This window comes from Panthera uncia, assembly GCF_023721935.1.
Source record: "Panthera uncia isolate 11264 chromosome C1 unlocalized genomic scaffold, Puncia_PCG_1.0 HiC_scaffold_3, whole genome shotgun sequence".
Classification (NCBI taxonomy): domain Eukaryota; kingdom Metazoa; phylum Chordata; class Mammalia; order Carnivora; family Felidae; genus Panthera; species Panthera uncia.
The window spans coordinates 851,223-872,827 of record NW_026057584.1 but is presented as its reverse complement, the minus strand read 5'-3'; the positions used below and the strand labels follow the sequence as shown (position 1 = coordinate 872,827).

At 42.6% G+C, this 21,605-nt stretch overlaps 1 protein-coding gene across 4 annotated transcripts in view; it reads left to right on the top strand.

Moving 5' to 3' along the window:
• SEPTIN2 (septin 2) overlaps nucleotides 1–21,605 on the top strand; it is a 35,214-nt gene that overhangs the window by 1,891 nt on the left and 11,718 nt on the right. For 3 of the 4 annotated variants that reach the window (XM_049614519.1, XM_049614518.1, XM_049614517.1), the window contains 6 exons: nucleotides 6,833–6,862; nucleotides 8,615–8,735; nucleotides 18,108–18,194; nucleotides 18,786–18,909; nucleotides 20,209–20,343; nucleotides 20,523–20,640. In XM_049614519.1, the coding sequence (XP_049470476.1) occupies nucleotides 6,854–6,862; nucleotides 8,615–8,735; nucleotides 18,108–18,194; nucleotides 18,786–18,909; nucleotides 20,209–20,343; nucleotides 20,523–20,640 (594 nt within the window). In that variant the 5' untranslated portion in view covers nucleotides 6,833–6,853. Of the gene's footprint in view, nucleotides 1–5,049; nucleotides 5,882–6,832; nucleotides 6,863–8,614; nucleotides 8,736–18,107; nucleotides 18,195–18,785; nucleotides 18,910–20,208; nucleotides 20,344–20,522; nucleotides 20,641–21,605 lie in introns of those variants that run through there. The other variant, XM_049614520.1, reaches the window with a different exon arrangement.

The following is a 21,605-nucleotide window of genomic DNA, read 5'->3' as shown; positions in this document are numbered from 1 at the left end:
GTTCTCAAGTATTTCTTGAACGACTCAAATCATAATATCTCAAAATAAGTCTGATGTTCTAAAATAGTCTTGCCGGCTTAGTGATACGCGATAGCGTAGGGGTCACGAAAGCTGTTTCCCGGCGCTTGTAATTTGAGGTCCCGTTGTATTCGGTTTTGGTGGCTCCCACTCGGACTTTCTTTGTACCACCCGGTACCCTGACTCACAATGTGCGCTGCTCCGTCAGGTCTTGGCAACATATGGCTGTGAAGGTGATCCTGATGTTTTTTCCTGTTTTCAACTTTGATCTCTCACCTGACACAGAAGCCCAGTGTAAAGAACAAGGGCTTCTCAATCAGGTCGTATTTGCATTCTGACTGCTTTTGAGCTAGCAGGGTGACCCAGGGAAATGGCCAGGGAAGGAAGGACCACCCTCTGTTGTCATTCCTAAGTGTGATTCCGGTCTTTTTAAATTTCAAAAGCAGAAAATGCTTTAAAATTGTTTTTAAAATTTTTCCCCCACAGAGATGGGAACATCATAACTCATTTGGCAGTGGAATTGGGTTGAAGCCATTTTATATTCTGTATTTGTACCACTTTATGCCACTATAGAAAATACGTTTGATTGTGGAATGTGCTGCCCTGGTGGCCGTTGAGGATGTTGTGTTGTATACTATACAAGTACCTTCCTCCAATCCAAAGAATCTGAATGCCGAACATTCCAAGAGTTCTGGGTACGAGATTATGGATATTTGGAGTCCTATACTGCAGGGTCATTTTGTGGATTGGGGTAATGTATGCAAATATAAGAATAACATGTCTGTGGTTGGCAGTTATGGACAGTCCACTAGTATAAATACCACTAGCAAAAAAAAAAATGTACGTTTATTGCCAAGAATCCATTTTTATCCATCTGTTTTTCATCTTTTGTTTCGGAAAAGTTGATTTGTTCTATGTGAATTGGGATGGGGGTGTTGTGAAGCCATGTTCAACAACAACAAAAAAAATGTTTATTAAACAATTGCTAGCCTCTAGAATGAGCACAACCTGAAAGAATAAAATTTTCATTTGACCACATTGAGTTTAGGAGAGCCAATGGCCTGCACTCAGTGTTTAAATTAATCACAGTGGCTGGCATCCTGTGTTCTGGTTCTTCAAAAGTTCAACATTCCTCTTTCAACTTTCATTTTACATTAGTTAGTTCTAACCTATATTGTTAGAAGATCACGGTGGATTCAAATTATATTTCAGGGAAAAAAAACAATATGGAAGAAATAGGATATGACAAGAAAAACTTGATAAATTAAAGAATTCACAGCCTGTTCCAATAATGGTATTCTCCGTTTCCCAAACTTGTACATCCATGTAGCTCTTACATACCAGGAAACTGATAGGGAACAGTGAAAGTCCCCCTTTTCTCCTATGGGACATCCTCAGTCCTGCTCAACAGGGTGACAAGGTAAGGTGAACACAGGTGGGCTCGAGGTACAGCATCTTCAGGGTGCTTGCTGAATGAAGTTGTTGAGAACCCAGGCTTCAGTGAGGTGAAGCAGGTCTGTGGGAGATCAGGGGAGACCTCCGTGATAGTCGTTTGTGCTACTGGGTCGGTTTGAAATAAGATACATGTGATAGCCTATAAGGCAAGTGCTCACTCTTTTCCACCCTCGGGCACTTATTCTTTGATGTGAACTGAAGCTCATTTTATCCAGTCCTTTAGCGAAAAAGCAGCATTAGAATTCCACGTGGGGTTGGACCACATTTATATACTAATTTGGGAGAAATAGAAATGATTTGATTCACATAGGGTCTGTTTTCTTTTTTCTAAGTTTGTTCTTACGTGTTTGGTTGCTTTTTGTTTTAATTCTGTTGTAAATGGCATTTCTCCCCTGTTTCCATTTCTTTATCTTCATAACTAGAATGGAGAGGAAATTATTTATTTTATATTTGCCTTATATCTAGCTACCTTACTAAATTGTTATTTTAGAATTTTTGGACTATCTACGTTTTCTGTGTAGTCTTATCAGTGAAAAAGGTTGTTTTCTCATTTTGTTGTTTCACTGAATTCTCACTAAACTTGTCAAAGTGTAGTATTCAGTAACCATGGTGAGATTGCAATATGAAGATCTTACTTGGATCTTAAAGGAACAACCAGAAACTGAGACAATCAGAAATAGGCGTGCTGATTGGATATTATATTCAAAATTTGTTCATTTTCCTTAATATTTGTCATTTTAAAAAGTCCTTATTGTTAGAAATAAGGGATTCATAATCAAGGATGATGACAGTGGCAGAGGGGATATTTGAAACATTGAATTGGTCATTGCTGAAGCTGGATGATGGGTGGTACATGGGGATTTTGTTCCGTTGTGTAAGTTTGGAATTTCTAGTAAGTATTTTAAAACAACTATGGTGGTAATGGACATCCCTGCCTAGTTAGTGATTGTAATTTAAATAGATTTAGTATTCTGTTGTTGAGAGAATAATATTTGACATTAATGTTTGGAAACACCCTGGATTATATTTAAGCAGTTTCCTTAGAGTTTGTTGCTGAATTTTATCATATGACTTTTCAGCATCTATTCATATGTGATTACCTCCTTTAGTTTGTTGTAACAGCTTTATGTAGGTAGATGCTTTGGGTATATTTCTGGAACCTAATTGCTAGCAAATATTTCATTGAGAATTTTTGCATTTATATTCATGAGTGAGATTGACATAACCGCTATCTAGCCAGCTTGCTTTCTTAGGTATCTCTCTGGGTTTGTGGTTGAAGTTGTAGTGTCCTCATAAAATAAATTGGAGTGCTGTCCCTGTTTCTGTAGTGGCTTAAGTGACATGGGTGTCGGATAGAACTCAGCTCTAATTCTGTCTGGTTTTGGTCCCACCCCCACCTCCTTTTTTTTCTTTTAATGTTTATTTATTTTAAGAGAGGAGAGAGCGTGTAAGCAGGGGAGATACAAAGAGAGAATCTCAAGCTGACTCCGTTGCTGGCACAGAGCCAGATGCAGGCTCCATCCCACAAACTAGGAGACCATGACCTGAGCTGAGATCAAGAGTCAGACGCTTAACCACCACCCAGGCTCCCTAGCATAGTAAAATTTCTGAGGAAAAAAAAGAGAGCCAGTCGCTTAACGGACTGAGCTGCCAGGGGACGCGCTCCCCCTACCCCCCCCTCCCGGTTTTCATTGGTATATTTTATTCAGCTGTTCAATACTATTAGTCAGATTTTCCAGTTCTTGGTTCCATTTTGGTAATTTATAGTGTCTAGGAAATCATCCATTTCTTTCGGGTTTTCAGATTTGTGACCATCTTTTTTTAAATTATTATTATTTATTTTTGGGAAACAGAGTGGGAGAGGGGCACACAGAGGGAGACACAGAATCTGAAGCAGGCTCCAGGCTCTGAGCTGTCAGCACAGAACCTGACGCGCGGCCCGAACCCACAAAGTGCTGGATCATGACCTGAAGTTGGACACTCAACCAACTGAGCCACCCAGGCGCCCCAGATTTGTGACCATCTTGATACATGTCTCCTGAGTCTGTGATTATAGCTTTTTTTCCATGTTTGCTTTTCTTTTTTCCTTAATTTTGACTTGTGGGGAATTTATTTCAAAGAACTAGCTTTTGGATCTGTTTATCTTCTATTGAGTTATTTCATTCGTTTCTTCATATTGTGAGAATCGAATTTATTTTCAGTGTTCTTTAATGAAAATATCTGAAACCCAAATTCTCATTTGAACCGGTAGAGCTTTTACTGTGTCCCATAGATCTTGCTTTTGTCTTCCCATTGCTTTCTGGATAGCTTGTGGTTTTGCTCTTGTTACCCTCATTGATCCAAGGGTTATCCAGGATTGTCCCAAATAATTGGGAGTTGTATTTTATCTTTCTTCCCCTAGTTTTAGCAGGTCAGAAGTTGAGAACATAAATTGTAAAAATATTTTTTAAAGTTTAAATTTTCTCTATAGTAACATGATAATTTTTAAATTTTTTCTTTAACTGCTTTTCTTCTATTACCTCAAGATTCTCTATATCAATTCTAATTTATTGGCTGTATTACTCAGTCCTCTGCCCTTGCTCATACTATGTTTACTGAATCTGTACCATTCTGAGGGGTGCTGTTAAAGTCTCCCGCTTGTCTTTTATTTTTACCAAGTCACCTGGTATTTTTCTTAGGCTTTCCTTGTGTGTTTATCTGTTGTAATGATTTGCATGTGCAAGTTTAGGAATGTTGTATTTTCTCCATCCTTTTATGATCATGATTACATTTTAATCTTAAATCTCACCCGGGGTTAATACCAGTAATGTCTGTCCTGCTCTCTGTGTTTGGCTAGGCTGGTATGTTTCAGCCTGTCCCTTTGTTTTCAGCATTTTTGCTACTTTAAGAATGTTCTTCCACTTAATGATTGATTTTATTACTTTTTCTTTTTCCACAATTTTGCTAGCTTGATCAAGTTGCTATTCCATATTTTTCTCTTGATTTGGAAGTTCTGCTATAATTTTTCTTTAATGGTTACTTTTTCTTTTATAGTCACTTAATTTCTATATTTGAAAAAAAGACTAAAGCTCTTTCTTCCACTGGGACCATCTGTATTCCGTCTGACCCCTCACTTCTCCCTTTGGAATGTTTTACTTCTGTGTTCTCACTCTTGCCCTCAACTCTTAAGTAGTTTCATACTAATTCTATATTATTAATACAATTTTCCTAGGATGTCCCTTTCCATTCAGGACACCTTAATTCATTCCAGATAGTTTGTTAATGTATGGGCCCTGCTCTTTGTTCTTCTCAGGAAAATATTCTCTTGTTATTCTTTTTCTCCCTCTATTCCTTTTTTTTTTTTTTTTTTTTTTAATTTTTTTTTTCAACGTTTTTTATTTATTTTTGGGACAGAGAGAGACAGAGCATGAATGGGGGAGGGGCAGAGAGAGAGGGAGACACAGAATCGGAAACAGGCTCCAGGCTCTGAGCCATCAGCCCAGAGCCTGACGCGGGGCTCGAACTCACGGACCGCAAGATCGTGACCTGGCTGAAGTCGGACGCTTAACCGACTGCGCCACCCAGGCGCCCCTCCCTCTATTCCTTTTTTACTGACAAGAACTCTTATTGATTGCCAACGGGGCACGCGGGTGGCTCAGTCAGTTAAGCATCCCACTTCGGCTCAGGTCATGATGTCACGGTTCATGGGTTCAGGCCCCACATCAGGCTCTGCAGTGACATAGGGGAGCCTGCTTGGGATTCTCTCCCTCTTTCTCTCTGTCCCTCCCCTGCTCACGCTTTCTCTCTCTCTCTCAAGATACATAAGCTTTAAAAAAAAAAAGTTAAAATAAAAACAAGGTAGATTGCCTAGATTGTTTCTCCAAGACTATCTTTTAAATCATGATTTCCTTCTCTGTGTTTTTGCCCTTGCATTAAGTTTTCTAATATTTGATCTTCCAAGGTGAATCGCAGCTGTGACCGTTTGTTCAGTTGAGTTACCAAAGTCTGAGTTTGAAAATCATGTTTTGTTTTAAGTAGTATACTTGCATCTTTACCGTAGCGTTACTATTTTTTTGGTTCACGTTATTGCCTTCCTCTTCCTGCAGCTTGCCTGTGGAGCTCTTCTCGGAGACAGGGAGTTGGGGTCACTTATCATCTTACTCCTGGGGTCCTCACACTCAGGGACTCTGTTCTCCAAGCTTTTCCAGGATGCACTATATTCGTTTCCTTGCCAGAAGGTTCTTCAGAATTCACTTCCTGCTTTTGTTCTTCCTAACATTTCCTTCTTTCCTTTAAGTTTACTTTAATTCCACCACCTAGGCTTGGAGCTATCCACTCCCCCTCAATCACTGCCCTTCCCTTTTAGCCCAGGCCTTACCTAATGCTCCCTTCTGAGCCATAGAAGCAACAAGCGGTTTACAGACTGCATGTGAGTTCTCAACTCTCCTCTGCCTCCCTTCTTGTTCCAGTGGGACACGTGAGGTTAAGGCTTCCCATGGGCCACTAAGAGCGAGAACAAAGACTGTAAACTTACCTTCTGTGAAATAATACAAATCCTACTGCTGTTGGCCTTTGTTAACCAAACTGTGCATGGGGGTGCAGGAGCCTCACGTCTTCAGAAGTGGTTGGGAACATTTCCATTCAGAAGGGAAACAGTGTGCAGTTTTCAGGAATGTTAAGGTTTGGGGGATGGGGAAGCAAGAACACAAAGGGCATAAGTTTCTAAGCTCCAGAGGGAATCAAATCTGACCTCATTCATATCTTTTGACCTTGTTACCAAAGACTGTTAGCCGACAGACTCCATGTGCCCCAAAATTTCAAGTCTTCTAAAATTCGTATTAAATTCCAACTATCTCTAAAACTATTGTCATGTTCTTCAAACACTCCAATGCCTTCAGTCCTTTTTCCTTTAATTATAAATGTTGCTCTGAGTGCCCCACTGTCTAAAACTAGTTGTCAAGAGCTCAGGGAACCTCCCAGCAGCAGACATAGCTCTATAAGTACGCTTTCCTTGTTGAAAGGTTTCGAAGAGGGAAAGGAAATTATAGAATTCCAGAGGTCATAAGATTTTGTCTTTTTCTCTTGTTGTGTCCCTGGTGCTTAGCATATAACCATACTAGAAAAACGTTTAGACTTTGTTGGAAATAAGGAACGTCTGTATGTGTACATACGTGTATGTGGTTGACTTAATTGACCTAATTTTTTATATCTAATTTTTAATGAGATGATAATTTTCTCATTTCTGTAATTTGATGCAAGTAACAAGTGAAACAGGAACTGTTGATGCTTTAGGTGTTAAGTCTGTGTACATGTCAATTCATACTAAAATGTGTGTGTGTACATGCATATATGTATATGTGGGTTTTTTTTTTTTTAACAGATTGAGAAAACTTCACTGAAGATGTCTAAGGTAAGAGATCACATTTTTTTTATTTTTTTTAAATTTTATGTGTTTTTTTTTCTTTTTTTTTCTTTTTTTTTTATTTTTTATTTTTTATTTTTATTTTTTTTTTTTTTTGAGAAAGAGCGCATGCACACTAGCTGGGGAGGGTTTAGAGAGAGAGCTGTCAGCACACAGCCCCTCGCAGGGCTCAAACTCACAAGCCATGAGATCATGACCTGAACCAAAGTCAGATGCTTAACCAACCGAGCCACCCAGGCACCCCCATGTGACTCACTTTTTTTTTTTTTTTAATTTTTTTTTTTTAACGTTTTTTTTTTTTTTTTGGGACAGAGAGAGACAGAGCATGAACGGGGGAGAGGCAGAGAGAGAGGGAGACACAGAATCGGAAACAGGCTCCAGGCTCCGAGCCATCAGCCCAGAGCCTGACGCGGGGCTCGAACTCACGGACCGCGAGATCGTGACCTGGCTGAAGTCGGACGCTTAACCGACTGCGCCACCCAGGCGCCCCCCCATGTGACTCATTTTTAATATGACTGATATATTTGATTTGTTGAGGCAGTGTATAATTTAATTGACATTCTAAAACCTTTGAACTTTATTTTTTTAGATTTCCAATTTGTTTCTCAGTACATCAGTAACAATCCATTTAGCCTCCTTTACATCATTTTCAGCACACCAATCAAATAATAATTTAAAATTCTAATCATATTTCATCATGAAACTTACAGGGTTCTTAGACTTGATAAATTGGCTTATATCAGCTCTTGCAGATTAGCCCAGAGCCCTGAAATAAATTAGTTTTGAAAGACATGCTGAGAAAAGCAGAACTTGTGGTTAAAATTGCAAGATTATTACTTTCCTTTGCCTTTTATTTTTGAATGTTTCAGTGTTCATTACTGATGCATAATTACCTTACTAATTTTTACTTTTTAGGCAAGTATGAGTCGGGAACACTGATGAGCAAAAAACCAAATAAAAATTAACCATAATTTCATCACCTAGAAATAACCACTAGTAACATTTTATGAATATTTTTACATCTGCGCATGTGTGCATATGAATATACGTTTCCAAAATCCTAAAGGAAAAATACTATCTTATGTCTTGGCTGTCAAAATTAATAAAGCAGTTGGTGTATCCTTTTTTGATTTCCTCACATTTTTAGTATGCTGTGCCTAGATTCTATAGCTTTGATACACTTGATGGCATCTCCGATTTATTCCACCTGTCCAGGAATATTGATGCTTCGTTGTCCTCAGCTGTGATTCATTTTTCATTCCTAGTCTTCTCTTTGATCTTTGAAGCCCGATGCTCACATCCCACCCCTAAATGGCCTGCCTCACCCTTGATGGCACTGTTGCATAGAGCTGGGAATAAACGGGAGACAGGGCTTGTTCCTGAACACTGTTCACAAATGCATCACACCTGATACCTAGAGGGATTGGCTTTTAGAAACTATTCTTCTGCTAAGTTTGTTCTGTGAAACCACTTTCAGTTGTGGCATTACTTTGTAAGTTTGACTGATTTTCCTGCATGTAATAATAGTAGATTGGTTTATCTTTTTAAAAGTGTTAAGTGAATACAATCAGTTTTCTGATACAGGTGCTTTTTTTACAAAAATGTGGATTTGTTTATGTATTTTTTTTAATTTGTGGGAACTAATGATACCTATGTTTGTCACAGGTTTGATTATATCTTAAAAGCAACTAATAATGTGGGTTTTTGTTTGTTTTTTTTTTTTGTAAAATCTTATTTTAGCAACAACCAACTCAGTTTATAAATCCAGAAACTCCTGGCTACGTTGGATTTGCAAACCTTCCCAATCAAGTTCACCGAAAATCAGTGAAAAAAGGTTTTGAGTTCACACTAATGGTGGTCGGTAAGAAATTAACCTTTACACCTTACACCTTACACCTTTGAGCTTATTAAATATGCAGGTGTTTCCTCTCCTCAACCTTTAGGGTATAATTGTGTGACCTATAAAGTCGAAGGGAATATTCCTTTATTGTCAGGATCAAATAACTGGGGAATTTGAAAAAGATTCTTTAGAAAATTTTTCTGAAGAGTAAAATCTTAATATTTCTGTCGTTTCCTTATTTGTATGTGGTGGAAGTATTCACTCATTATGCCAGTGAGCCTCCAGAATGGCCCCAGTGATCCTTGCCTCCTGGAATTTGTGATACTTTCTAGCCCCTTCCTACACTGAGTGGGACTTACCCGTGTAGCCAGTAGAACATGGCAGCAGTGAAGGTGTGTGACTTTAAGACTGGGTCATAAAAGACATTGCAGCTTGCCCCCTATCTTTTTTTGAATCACTCTGGGGGATGCCATCCACCATGTTGGGAGGACCCTTCAGCAGCCTTATAGAGAAGCCTCACAAGGCAAGGAGCTGAGGGCTACCAGTTGCTGTGTGTAAGCTGTTCGAGACCTTCCCTAACAAAGTTATAAACAAGCTTTGAAGGATCAAGCTGGGTGAAAAATTAGCTACTTGTCAGGACAAAACCCATCATTCATTAAAGATGGAAATCAGAATCCAGTGTGCAGTGTAATATTTACACTTGCCATCATCCAGTAAAGAGTTGTAAATGCAAAGAAGCAAAACGGCGTGGCACGTAACCAAGAGAAAAACCAGGTAACAGAAACAGATCCAGAAATGATAGAGATGATAGAATTAGCGAACAAGACCTTTTACTATTTTAAATGTGCTCCTGCTACCTAAAGGAGAACATCAATATAAGAAGGAAATAGAAGATAACCAAAAGAACTTAAATGGAACTTTTAGAGATTAAATTTTTTTCTGACGGAGCTAACAGCAAATTATATACTGCCGAAGAGAAAGGGCAATAGAAAGCATCCAGACACCGAGTAGAATAAATAAGAAAAGCACACCAGGGCACACAATAAACAGTTGGTGAAAGCACTGATAAGAAGGAAAATCTTATAAGCAGGTGGGGGGCGGGGAACAAGCACATTACATGCAGAAGGTCAAAGGTGGAAAGGACCACTGACTTATCAGATATGAGCCGTATGCAGTGATAGTTTAAAGTACTGAAAGAATAAAACCATCAGCTTAGAATTCTGAATTAATCAAAAATTACCTCGAAAGATGGAGATTTAGAGAAAGATGAAATATAAACATTTTTAAGTAAAAGCTGAGAATTTGTCACCGTCAGATCTACACCAAAAGAAAGATTAAACTGGGTTCTTCAGGTTGACGGAAAAGGTAGAGCACTGGAAATGGCAAGTGTGTTGGTAAATGTAAAACACTTTTCTTGGTTTTTCATTTCTGTCGAACGTAGTTTTAAAGCCAAGTTAATAGTGTTTAACATGGAGTAAGATGAATGAGGGCAGCACAGGACGGGAGGGTGCTGAGCTGATGTTACGTAAGGGAGGGCTGCTGCGTTAGTGGTGCGTGTTATCAACTCCAGAGCAGCCACTAGGGAAGTCAAACGAGGGTTTGACTCAAAGCCAATAGTTTTGATAAAATAGAATACAGAACGCTGTTCAATCCAGAAAGCAAAGAAACAAGAGATGAGACAAATGGAGAGAGGGCAACACCCTAGTGGAAGGGGCATAGCCGTGACTGGGACAAGAAGTCAGAGGGAGAGAGTAGGAGCCTGAAGGACCAGAATGGAAAATCATCATGCAAAGCCCAACCATAAGAAACCCACAGCAGCTGTATTGATACGAGACAGAGTAGACTTTGTGTCTACTACCTGGGTATTCCCAGAGATAAAGAAGTATGTATCCTAATGATGCAGGGATGAGTTCAAAACAACATCATTTTAAACGTATGTGCACCTAGGGGCGCCTGGGTGGCTCAGTCGGTTGAGCGTCTGACTTCGGCTCGGGTCATGATCTCGTGGTCCGTGGGTTCGAGCCCCGTGTCAGGCTCTGTGCTGACGGCTCGAAGCCTGGAGCCTGCTTCGGATTCTGTGTCTCCCTCTCTCTCTGCCCCTCCCCCACTCATGCCCTGTCTCTCTTACTCTCAAAAATGTTAAAAAACAAATTTTAAAAAATAAATGTATGTGCACCTAATGATGGAGCTTCATAATGCACGATGCAGAATCTGAAAGAGAGAGAAATCTGAAGGTTGATCCAACTGATGTTGAGAGCACTGTGCTGAGAAACCCCATGGTATACATTCTTTTCAAGTGCACATGGAGGACTCACCATAGATACTCTTGTGAGAATATTTTAGTAGGCCAACATTACCCTGTAGTCCATGATGAGAACGTATAGACAATTCATGAGCGTAGACACAGACATCTCAATAAAATTTTAGCAAGTCCAGCAATACATAAAAATGCTTAATACATTAAGTTCGACTATAATGCAGTATACACGTGTTCCTTAAAAATCACCATGCTGTGGGGCACCTGGGTGGCTCAGCCGGTTGAGCGTCCAGCTCTGGCTCAGGTCACGATCTCACAGTTCGTGGGTTCGAGCCCCGCCTCGGGCTCTGTGCTGACAGCTCAGAGCCTGGAGCCTGCTTAGGTCTCTGTGTCTCCTTCTCTGTCTGCTCCTCTCCCCACTCATGCTCTGTCTCTCTCCTTCAAAAATAAATAAAAACGTTAAAAAAATATCACCATGCTCTGCAATAATGCACTTGAAGCCACAGGCTTCTGGAGAAAATACAGGCACAAAAGTTGCCTCAGGGACCTATTAGGAAGAAGTGAGGAACATAATAAAAATGGTTTTACAGGTTAAATGGTTTTACACTTGTTAACTGGTTAAAATAATCATACTGTACTGAATACGGGCCCTATAGCTTGACCAGTCTCTGAGGTTTGTCAAAGTGGGTGTTGGGAAATGGTGGATGGGAAGCTGTGTCAGGAGAGGTGAGTGGGGATGGTCCACGATAACTGTTGAACAGAGGTCACTGGTGCTGAGGGGTGCACATTATTGAAAATGTTCTTTCATGGCTTGATTCTACCGGATACAGTTTTTGACGTTCACCTAGTTTGTCACCAGTGAAATCACACGAGCAGATACAATGCTTGTATCATGTTGAAGTTGTTCCCTAGTATATCAGTTGTGTTGGAACAAATTCTCACCTTCAAGGCATGTGTTAATGGCAAAGCTGTCTATGCATCCTAATAATGGGGTCTACCTCGGGAGCACATGGGTTTTGGGGGGAGGGGCTTTTGTGTTTTTATTTGTTTATTTGTGGAGAGAGCATGGGGGAGCAGGGGAAGAAGCAGAGGGAAAGAGTGAGAGAATCTCCACGACCTTGAGATCACTACCTGAGGCAAAATCAAGAGGCCAAAATCAAGTGACTCTTAACCAACTGAGCCACCCAGGCGCCACCCCTTGGGAGTGCATGATTTAACATTAGAAAGTTAATCTGTGTGGTTCTAAAGGGGAAATTTATGCTGTCATCTAAAACATGCGGTCGCAACAATTCAAACCCATTAAAGATTTTAAAACTTTGTAAACTAAAAAAAACAAGGAAATTTTCTAAAACATTCTTAATTGCAAGTGAAATGATTTGTGTATGTTAAAAATTGTAAGAAATCCCAAAACTACTATGGTTAATAAGTAAATTTTATCAAGTTGCAGGTTCTTTTTTTTAATGTTTTATTTATTTTTGAGAGAGATAGAGTACAGAATCCAAAGCAGGCTCTAGGCTCTGAGCTGTCAGCACAGAGCCCGACGCAGGACTTAAACTCGTGAACCACGAGATCATGGTTCAGACGCATGATTCATTCAGAGATCATGAATTCGGACGCTTAACTGAGTGAGCCACCCAGGTGCCTCCACCAACAAGTAATTTTAAAATGAACTTGAAAAGACTGTCAAAAACAATGGTAACAAAAAACTTTTATTTAATGTATGTTTGTTTATTTTTGAGACAGAGGGAGACAGAGCATGAGCGGGGGAGGGGCAGAGAGGGAGGGAGACACAGAATCCGAAACAGGCTCCAGGCTCCGAGCTGTCAGCACAGAGCCCGACACGGGGCTCAAACCCACGAACCGTGAGATCATGACCTGAGCCGAAGTCGGACGCTTAACCGACTGAGCCCCCCAGGCGCCCCGACAAGAAACATTTTAAAGGACAGTACCATCCATAGTAATGTAAGAAATGCACCATGCTTAGGCTAACTTAGCGGAACGGGTGCAGGACCTTCACTGACACCATGGCAGCACTGCTGAGAGAAAGACAAGCTGTGAGACCTGCCAGTGCTCCGGGTGTGCCCGTGACCGTGCACACCGTGCCCGTGACTCTGCCCCTAGAGTGACCCATCGAGTCAGCACATTGCCAGAGTCACACCAGGCTTTTTAAAACAGAAATGAACAATCTGGTTCTAAAGTGTGAATGTAAGTGCAGAGGGCCTAGAGCAGACAGAACCATTTAGAGGGCCTGTACTATCTGATTTCAAGCCTTCCCAGCAGGAACCATGACAGCGTGGTGAGGGTGGAACTCCAGATCAACTGAAAATACCAGCCCGAAGACCCGTGTACACATGATCAACTGATTCATGACAAGGGTGCCAAGGTGACACAGAGGGGGAGAGGTTAGCCATTTACAAACAGCGTTGTACCAAGTGCATGGTCGTGTGGTGGGCAGTGAACGTGAACCTTCCTTCACACTGTACAACACACTTAACTCCAAATGGGTTGTTGGCTTAACTGTAAAGCTGTAAGAAGTCTAGAAGAAAACGGGCAAGAAAATTTTCATGACTTGGAGTAAGCAGATTGCTTAGGACGTGAATAACGCTAATCACAAAATAAATGAAAAGTTGCACTTCGTTAAAAATTCTCTTCAGAAAACAACAAGAGAAGGTCATAAACTTGAGAAGGCGTTCACAGCACCACGTGCAACGTAGGACTCCTATCCGGAACATAAACCCGAACAGCTCAGAAAGAAGATAGGCTACCCAGTTACAGAAAGGACCACGAGATTGGGACAGACATTTCATAGGAGATCCTGAATGGCCAGGACCCACGGGATCCCACCACACACTCACTGGAATGGCTGAAATTTGCCAACAGTCTGGTAGTCCAAGTGTTGGCGAGGATGTGGACAGACGCACCTCTCCTAGTGGCTAGTGACAGTGTAAAGTGATAACAACCACTTTGGAAACAGTTCGGTGCTTTCTCAGCTGTTACTCCCTGTGTGACTAGACCGTCCGCTCTTAGGCAGATACACAGGAGAAATGATAGCATGACCACAGAGACTGCGCCTGGATGTTCACAGCTGCTCTCCCTGCAGTGGCCCAAACTGCATGTAACACAGGTGTACCCAGCAAGAGGGTGATCAACATGTCACGATGTGTCCACATGAGAAAAGGAAACGGACTGCTGATGGATGACATGACGTGGATGAACCTCCAGAGCTAATTGTGCTAAGCCAAAATAGCCAGATAAAAGAAGGCATGTTGTATGATCCCATGTTTGTGAAGTTCTAGAATAATCAAAACCAGTCTGTAGAGACAGAAAGCAGATTGGTGTATGCATATAATGACACGAGAGGGGTAGAGCGGACTCTGACTTAGGCAAAGGAGCTCTCATGGTATGGAGATCCTTTCTATCTTGAGTTTACTTATCTGAGTGTGTACTTGGTCAGACTAATCCGTCAGTACGGTTCAAATGAGTGCACTTAACTGTTGAACTGAGGTGTATGTGAGTTACACCTCAGTAAAGTGGGTTTCAAATAAAGCAAGTAGTTAGGGAATTAAAGGTGAGACGGGTAGTGAATAACACCTAGAAACTTAACCACGAGAACCCTCAACCTTTAAATTGTACCTGTTAGAAGCACAAGAAAAATGATATACAGGTATCCCCTGCTTTCTGAAAGTTCCTGGCGTGCCACTTTTATGAAAGGCCTGTAGTAGTGCCTGTTTTCAATAATAAAAGACCAGCAAGAGCTCAGCATCGGTTTTGGAGCAAGCAGCAAGCCGTTGCAGAGGCAGCACGCCCGCCGAGCCTCCTCTCGAAGCGTTTCCGTGTCCAGCTGCCAGAGCTCTGAGCTGTCTGAGAGCATCTGGACTTTATCTTGACTGATTTTGTGCACCTGTTATGATGTGTTCTAAGGTATCAGAATGGCTGAGGGGTGATTTTTTTTTTTTTTTTTTTTTTTTTTTTTAAGCTAGGGGTGTCAAAAAATGTTTCCATCTAAGTGAGTGGTATAATGCTTTTTTGCTTTCTACCATTTGGGCTTAGGAACAGTCTACTTTCGGGTAGAGGGAGAACCTGTATCAGGAAAAGGCCAGTGCACCCACCTTGTAAGTCAGACGCTATTGCAAAAGGTGTTTTCAGAATTGCAGATAACATCTAAGGGAATAAGAAATTTCATAAAAAGATCATATATGCAAGTGAAAAACTACAAATGTTTGGGCAGCAATCTGGAAGAAACTTAAAAATCACAAATAAGTTCTTTAAAGACATCACAGATCAAAGCCCAGTGGCAGGTTGCTTGTGAGGGAACGTGGTGCCTGTGCTGCTGAAGTCTGGCCAAATGGTGATAGTTGGTGATAGTTCATACCAAGTTTCCAGCCTCCCCACGAGTATTGGGGGTGGTGGGTCTGTTCACAAGAAAAGCAAAATTAAAAATAGAAAGCCTATTGTCAAATATATATATTAGCTGGTAGAAAGTCCGAAGAATGGATGGTGTGACCAAATTCACAAGAGGGTTACAGAATGAACACTTCCGAAGACTTTGGAACTAAGCTAAGAGAACGAATCCTTGTAGGTTCACGCGTCCTGAAAATGCACACTTGTGTCCTGGTGGACTCGTTCATGAGGGCACATGCACCTGGGACCTTGGCCCCTCTGAGCCAGGCCTGCTTGTGCATCCTTACCCCGTGAAATGGCTTGGCTCTGGGCAAAAAAGGGATCACCTCAGAGTGCTGCCCTTCGGGGCCCTCCCAGGTGGCCCTGGCTGCAGGGTGTTTGAGAAAGCAAGCGCTTTCTTGTGTTGGTTAAAATCGAAAAGTAAATGTGAGGAGGACACCCTCCACCCAGTTTAGGAGCTTTTTGTTTCCTAGCATTCCTGGCTTGGCCTAAGTTTTGTGGGGGGATGGGAGGGTTCGCCTAGGTTTTAATTGGAAGCTTCTGGGATCTCTGGGACCCTGAGCCTGATGGGATTTCAGGATGCTGTAAACCCAAGCTCCCTTTCCTCCTGTGCATATTCTTCATGTGGTGGCGCCCCCTTGTGCCTGGTGCTGTGTATCTCGATTGGTGAGAGCGTAAGCCGTTTTGTAAACCCCGAGTACCTCCCATCCCAGTCAGCTTCTGCTGTCATCACTGGTGCAGGACAACTACATAGGTTTGCTCAGCCCCGTGTATTTTATGCTGTGAGATATACATTCCAGGGCCTCTTGAGCTCTTGTGTCTCGCATGTATAGGCGCCTGAGAAACGCCTCTGGGACAGAGATACTGGTAAACGAGAAATCACAAAGCTAGCCACTCCCAGAGATTCGGCCCAACAGCAGCATCATGTTCTGAGTTTATGAGTTAATTACTTGTAGGTGCTGCCTGAAAGCCATTCCAAGGGAAGATGCTTCCACCCTTAAAGTGAAGATTTGTAATTCAGGATCAGACATTGGAATGTTGCAACTGCTTTTTTTTTTTTTCTTTTAAAGAAGGTGTCTCTACTCAGACACCTGTGCTGAGATGTCTTCTGAGCCCCATTCCCTTTCAGCTTCATTACCCACAGCTGTCACCACTTCATTGGTGGCAAAGTAACCTTGCTTGTTTGTCGTCTCCCCCACTGGACTGCCAGTCTGCACGGGAGCAGGAATTTAGCTGTCCAGCACATGGAGCTGTGCCAGGCACACAAAAAGACTGAGCACTCGCTTACTGGCAAGATCTCTTCGTTTGTGATAAAAAGTGCTGGGCAGTTTGTTAAAAGGATAATTTGGTGGCATATTTTTATGCTCTTTTATTTGGACATGTTCAGCATGTAATTCTGGTTTTGTCCCCTTGGTGGTCCTTTCCACGTATGAAAATCGCCATCCAATTAAAGTGCAGTCCTGATTTTATATGTCTACTCATTTCAAATTTACTCTTATACTTCATTTTACCGGAAATAATTTTCAAAACAGATGTGTGCTCCTTCCACGTGCTGCGCAGGACTTAGCAGAGGGAGGTTCAGACCAAGATGCCCAGGAGATGGTCAGGCACTGAGTTCAGAAGCACTTCTCCACGCGGAATGTAGCCTTAGCTGATAACAGCTACAGTGAAATGATGGCATCTGTGCATGCTTCCTTAAGATGTAATATTTCATTTTGTTGGGGGGGGTGGGGAACGCTTGGGTAGCTCAGTAGATTAAGCTCTGACTCGATTTCGGTTCAGGTCATGATCTCACGGATGAGCAGATCGAGCCCCGTGTTGGGCTCTGTGCGAATAGCACAGAGCCTGTTTGGGATTCTCTCTCCCTCTCTCTATGGATGACCCTTCCCTGCTCGCACTCTCTTTCTCTCAAAAAAATAATAAACATTTCTAAAAGATATTTAATTTGTGGTGTTTTGCATCCTTGAAGTTAAGTTGCAGATGCTCAGAATACAAACGTTACTTAAGAGTGTTCAGAATTCAGGTATTATAGTAGTTGAAGAGCATTATTAACTCATTATATATTCGAATGAGTATGTGTTTCTCTTAATTGGTCATGTCACACTCAACAGTGTTGTGTGGGCAGGCTGTCTGACCTGAGGCAGCTGCCGGGCCAGTGTTGGGGCACGGAATGTATGTAAAGCAGGAAAGGGAGGAGGTGGCCTGCCCCTGCCTTGGCGACAGGAGGAAGAAATGCAGACTGCGACGCAGCCTTGGGCGTGTGTTCTGGTTCAGGTTCCCACAGCTTGGCGAGCCATAGTGCACTTGACATTGGTAGATCAGTTTCCTGAAAATTGGGAACTTTAATAATTACCAAAACTCATAACTGAAAACCTTTGCATTCTATTTATCAAAAAATAAAGACCCACCTCTAAAAGTCCATCGTATACATTTGTGAAGAACTAAGGGTATGTTTCTGATCTCACCATGTGGGAATTCTGGAGACTCAGAGACCTTGATTCCAATCAAGGCCCTGCTCTGGACAGCTCTCTGAGCAAACGCTACTTAGTAACCTTCGAGCACCCATTTCCCCATCAATGAAGTGGGGAGAGTCGTACCAAATTGGTAGTGGTCATATGGAGTGCAGAGAATGGGGTTTGTGAGGGCTTAACCTAGTGCCAGCCCACACGTAAACTCAGGAGATGAACCATGTCTTACAGGTCAAGTCATGACAATGTTTTCATTTTCATCTAAAGGTGAATCGGGTCTAGGAAAATCGACTCTCATAAACAGCCTGTTCCTGACCGATCTCTACCCAGAAAGAATCATACCTGGAGCCGCAGGTACAGAAGCCCCCACAGGACTGTTAAGTGTCGTGCTACATGAGAGCTGCTGAGAGCACATAATTGGTGTTTTTGCCTCAGCTTGAAACACAAGGACAAGCGTTCTTTCGGTCGGGAAAGGTGCTGACCTGCAGCCCTTGAGTCTTGGTTGTAGACTGGGCATCTGTCCACGGGTCCATCGTCTCCGAGTTTGTTTTCCTTTATGGTAAAGTAGAAGGAATAGCTTCTGCCTGTATTCTGTGTTTGACGGGAGGGCTGGGGGATGGTGTTTCCTCAGGTGAGAGTTCTGTAAGTGGCTGACTGCCACGGGTGTGGGTATCTGCCTGCGCCTGCTGTGTGAGCAAAGGTCATAATTTTCAGTGTTGGCATTTTAACTTTTCCGAGCTGCCATTTCGTCTTCACTTCCAGGTCTCCCTTGCCAACTCGGGGGTTATTTTTACACAGTTCTTGTGTTAGCTCGGAAAACCTTCCTCTAGGAAAGGTAATGAGGTTCGTTTGTATCTTAATAAGAAGGTAACAGGTCGTTTCTCCTCTTGTGAACTGGGTCGGTTTTTAGGTACGTTCTCTCATTAAGTTTGTTTCTTTTTTTAGAGAAAATTGAAAGAACTGTCCAGATCGAGGCTTCGACCGTGGAGATTGAAGAGCGAGGGGTCAAGCTGCGCCTGACAGTGGTGGACACACCCGGCTACGGGGACGCCATCAACTGCAGGGATTGGTACGCTCCTCGGGGACACGGGGTCCTGGAAGTGCTATGGTTACTCTAACGTATTCAGGTTTCATAGCATTAATGAGTGATGACTAGGCTTGAGGTAGCTGTATAATAATACGGTGAAACAGTTGACAAGTGTGCTGATTGTAACATTTGAAGTGAGGAATTTCAGAGAGAAGGAGTATTTTTTCTGGAAGAGCCAACCATCCATCAAATGCTAGTGTAAACGAAACCCCTTGATCTGAATCAACCCTGGCCAGCGGGGAAGACTGTGGTCTAGCCCTTTTCCTTAGAGACTCGGTCCTTGACATCGTGAGCAAAACTAAGGAAAGCTACGAGCAGAAGAGCAGTCTGTCCCTGCGCTGCGCAGAGAGCACCACGTTCATGGCAGAAACTGCAATTTCTTACGTCATCAATGGACAGCATCAACCTGCCAGCGTCTGATGAGGGAAGGGAAGGAAGGGGAAGGGTCTCCCGTCTCCTCTCTTTGGGACTCGCTCCCTTCTCTCCCTGCTCTTTGGTTCACACTTTCACACGCCTGTCCCCGCCGTGTGTTCTGCTGCTGCCCCTCTGCCCTCTGCACAGTTACAGTCCTTGCGACAGCTGGCGGCCCTCTGTCCACTCAGTCACCTCAGGTGCTTTCATTCACTTTGTGTGTTTGTTTTAAATGTTTATTGAGAGAGAGGGTGCGCATACATGCACACCGGTAGGGGAGGAGCAGAGAGAAAGGGAGAGCGAGAATCCCAAGCAGGCTCCTCGATGTCAGCACAGAGCCCGACACGGGGTTCGATCTCATGAACTGTGAGGTCGTGACCTGAGCCAAGATCAGGAGTTGGACTCCCGGGGTGCCTAGGTAGTTCAGTCTGTTAGATGTCCAGTTCTTGATTTCGGTTCGGGCCAGACTCTCAATGGAGCCTGCTTGGGATTCTCTCTCTCCTCTCTTTGCCACTCCCCACCTCCCATTGGGGTGTGCGTGTGTGCTTTCTCTCTCTCTCAAAATAAATAAACATGAAAAAAAAAAACAAAACCGGATGCTTCACTGAGCCACCCAGGCACCCACCTCGGGTGCTTTTACTTATTCCCTTTGGGCCTTCAAGCCCCCTGTGGTTGGGGGAGATTACGCTTGGCGCACTTTCCAAAAACATCCATCTTGCCAAACATAGGAGTCACTTTTCCGTCCCCATCTTGTAAGTGATTGTCAAATTGTATTTGGTGTGGAGGCAGGGGACAGAAAAAGCCTGCGTCTTTGAAGTTTGGGACTGCCTGCCTTTGGAATCCGATAGTCAGTATTTGTGTTTCTCACAGTTTTAAGACCATCATCGCCTACATTGATGAGCAGTTCGAACGGTACCTGCATGACGAGAGCGGCTTGAACAGGCGGCACATCGTGGACAACAGGGTGCACTGCTGCTTTTACTTCATCTCCCCTTTCGGCCACGGGTATGTGGGCCACTGGCCGCAGAAGCCAAGTGTGCTAGAGTCTCGTCTTTACTCTGTGGGCTGATCGTTGCCCCCAGTTGCACATTTTAATACAAGAATTGAGATAATTTTGAGAGAACAAAAATGTGTGATCTCCCTGCTCTTCCCCTAAATTCGTGGCACTGTCTCACTCCTCGCAGACTGAAGCCCTTAGATGTTGCATTTATGAAGGCGATACACAACAAGGTGAACATTGTGCCTGTCATTGCCAAAGCCGACACCCTCACACTGAAGGAGCGGGAGCGCTTGAAGAAAAGGGTGAGTGTATTTTACTCAGGGTAGCTGAAGGCCAGGTGCCTCGGAGAGAGAGTGGAGGGGTGTCCTGAGATGTGGGGGAACAGGTAGGGAGGCTGGTGGTTTTTTGAAAAACACCTAACAGTTGTAGATTTTTAGGATTTTGACAAAGATGTCAAGTTCTTATTCTTTGTAATTCACCTTAGGTGAAAATACTGTCCATGAGTAGAAGGGACACCATGTGTTATGAGAGTGGAATGAGTATGGAAGTGTGATCATCTCTGTGAAGTTTTGTTATTTTATCTAAACGTTTTATTGCAGCCAATTCATTTAGGAATGTATTTCAGTTGTAATCGTTTGGTACCATAAACGTTTCAAGGGCTGGTGTTTTGGCCATTTAGAGGTTGCCTTGCACTTGTCCATCTTCCAGCCTGTGTGACTCTCACCGCCCAGCAGCCCTATGCCGGTCATTGGTCTCTGGTGTGTCTTTGTTGATTCTTTCGTATATATTTTTTAATTACTTGTCTTTTTTATTCAAATGCTCATTAAGAAACTCCAAGTTTACGAGCGCCCGGGTGGCTTGGTTAAGCCTCCAACTTTAGCTCAGGTCATGATCTCACTGTTCATGGGTTCGAGCCCCAAGATGGGCCCTGTGCTGACGGCTCTGAGCCTGCAGCCTGCTTCAGATTCTGTCTCCCTCTCTCTGCCCCTCCCACCTTGTGCTCCATCTCTCTCTTTCTCTCTCTGAAAAATACACATTAAAAAAAGTTTTAATTGCTAAAAGAAAGTCCAAGTTCATATGCTAAATTCTATAAATAAAAGTTCTCTGAATTATCCATAAAAGCAGTTGTTGTTTACAGTGACATACCTATTTTTCCAGAACATAGTTTACCTATGTTTTTGTTTTTACAGAATGGGATCATCGCGTACATATTATTCTGCTGTTTTCACTTTCTAAGAATACCCAGCACACACAGAAAACACTCCCC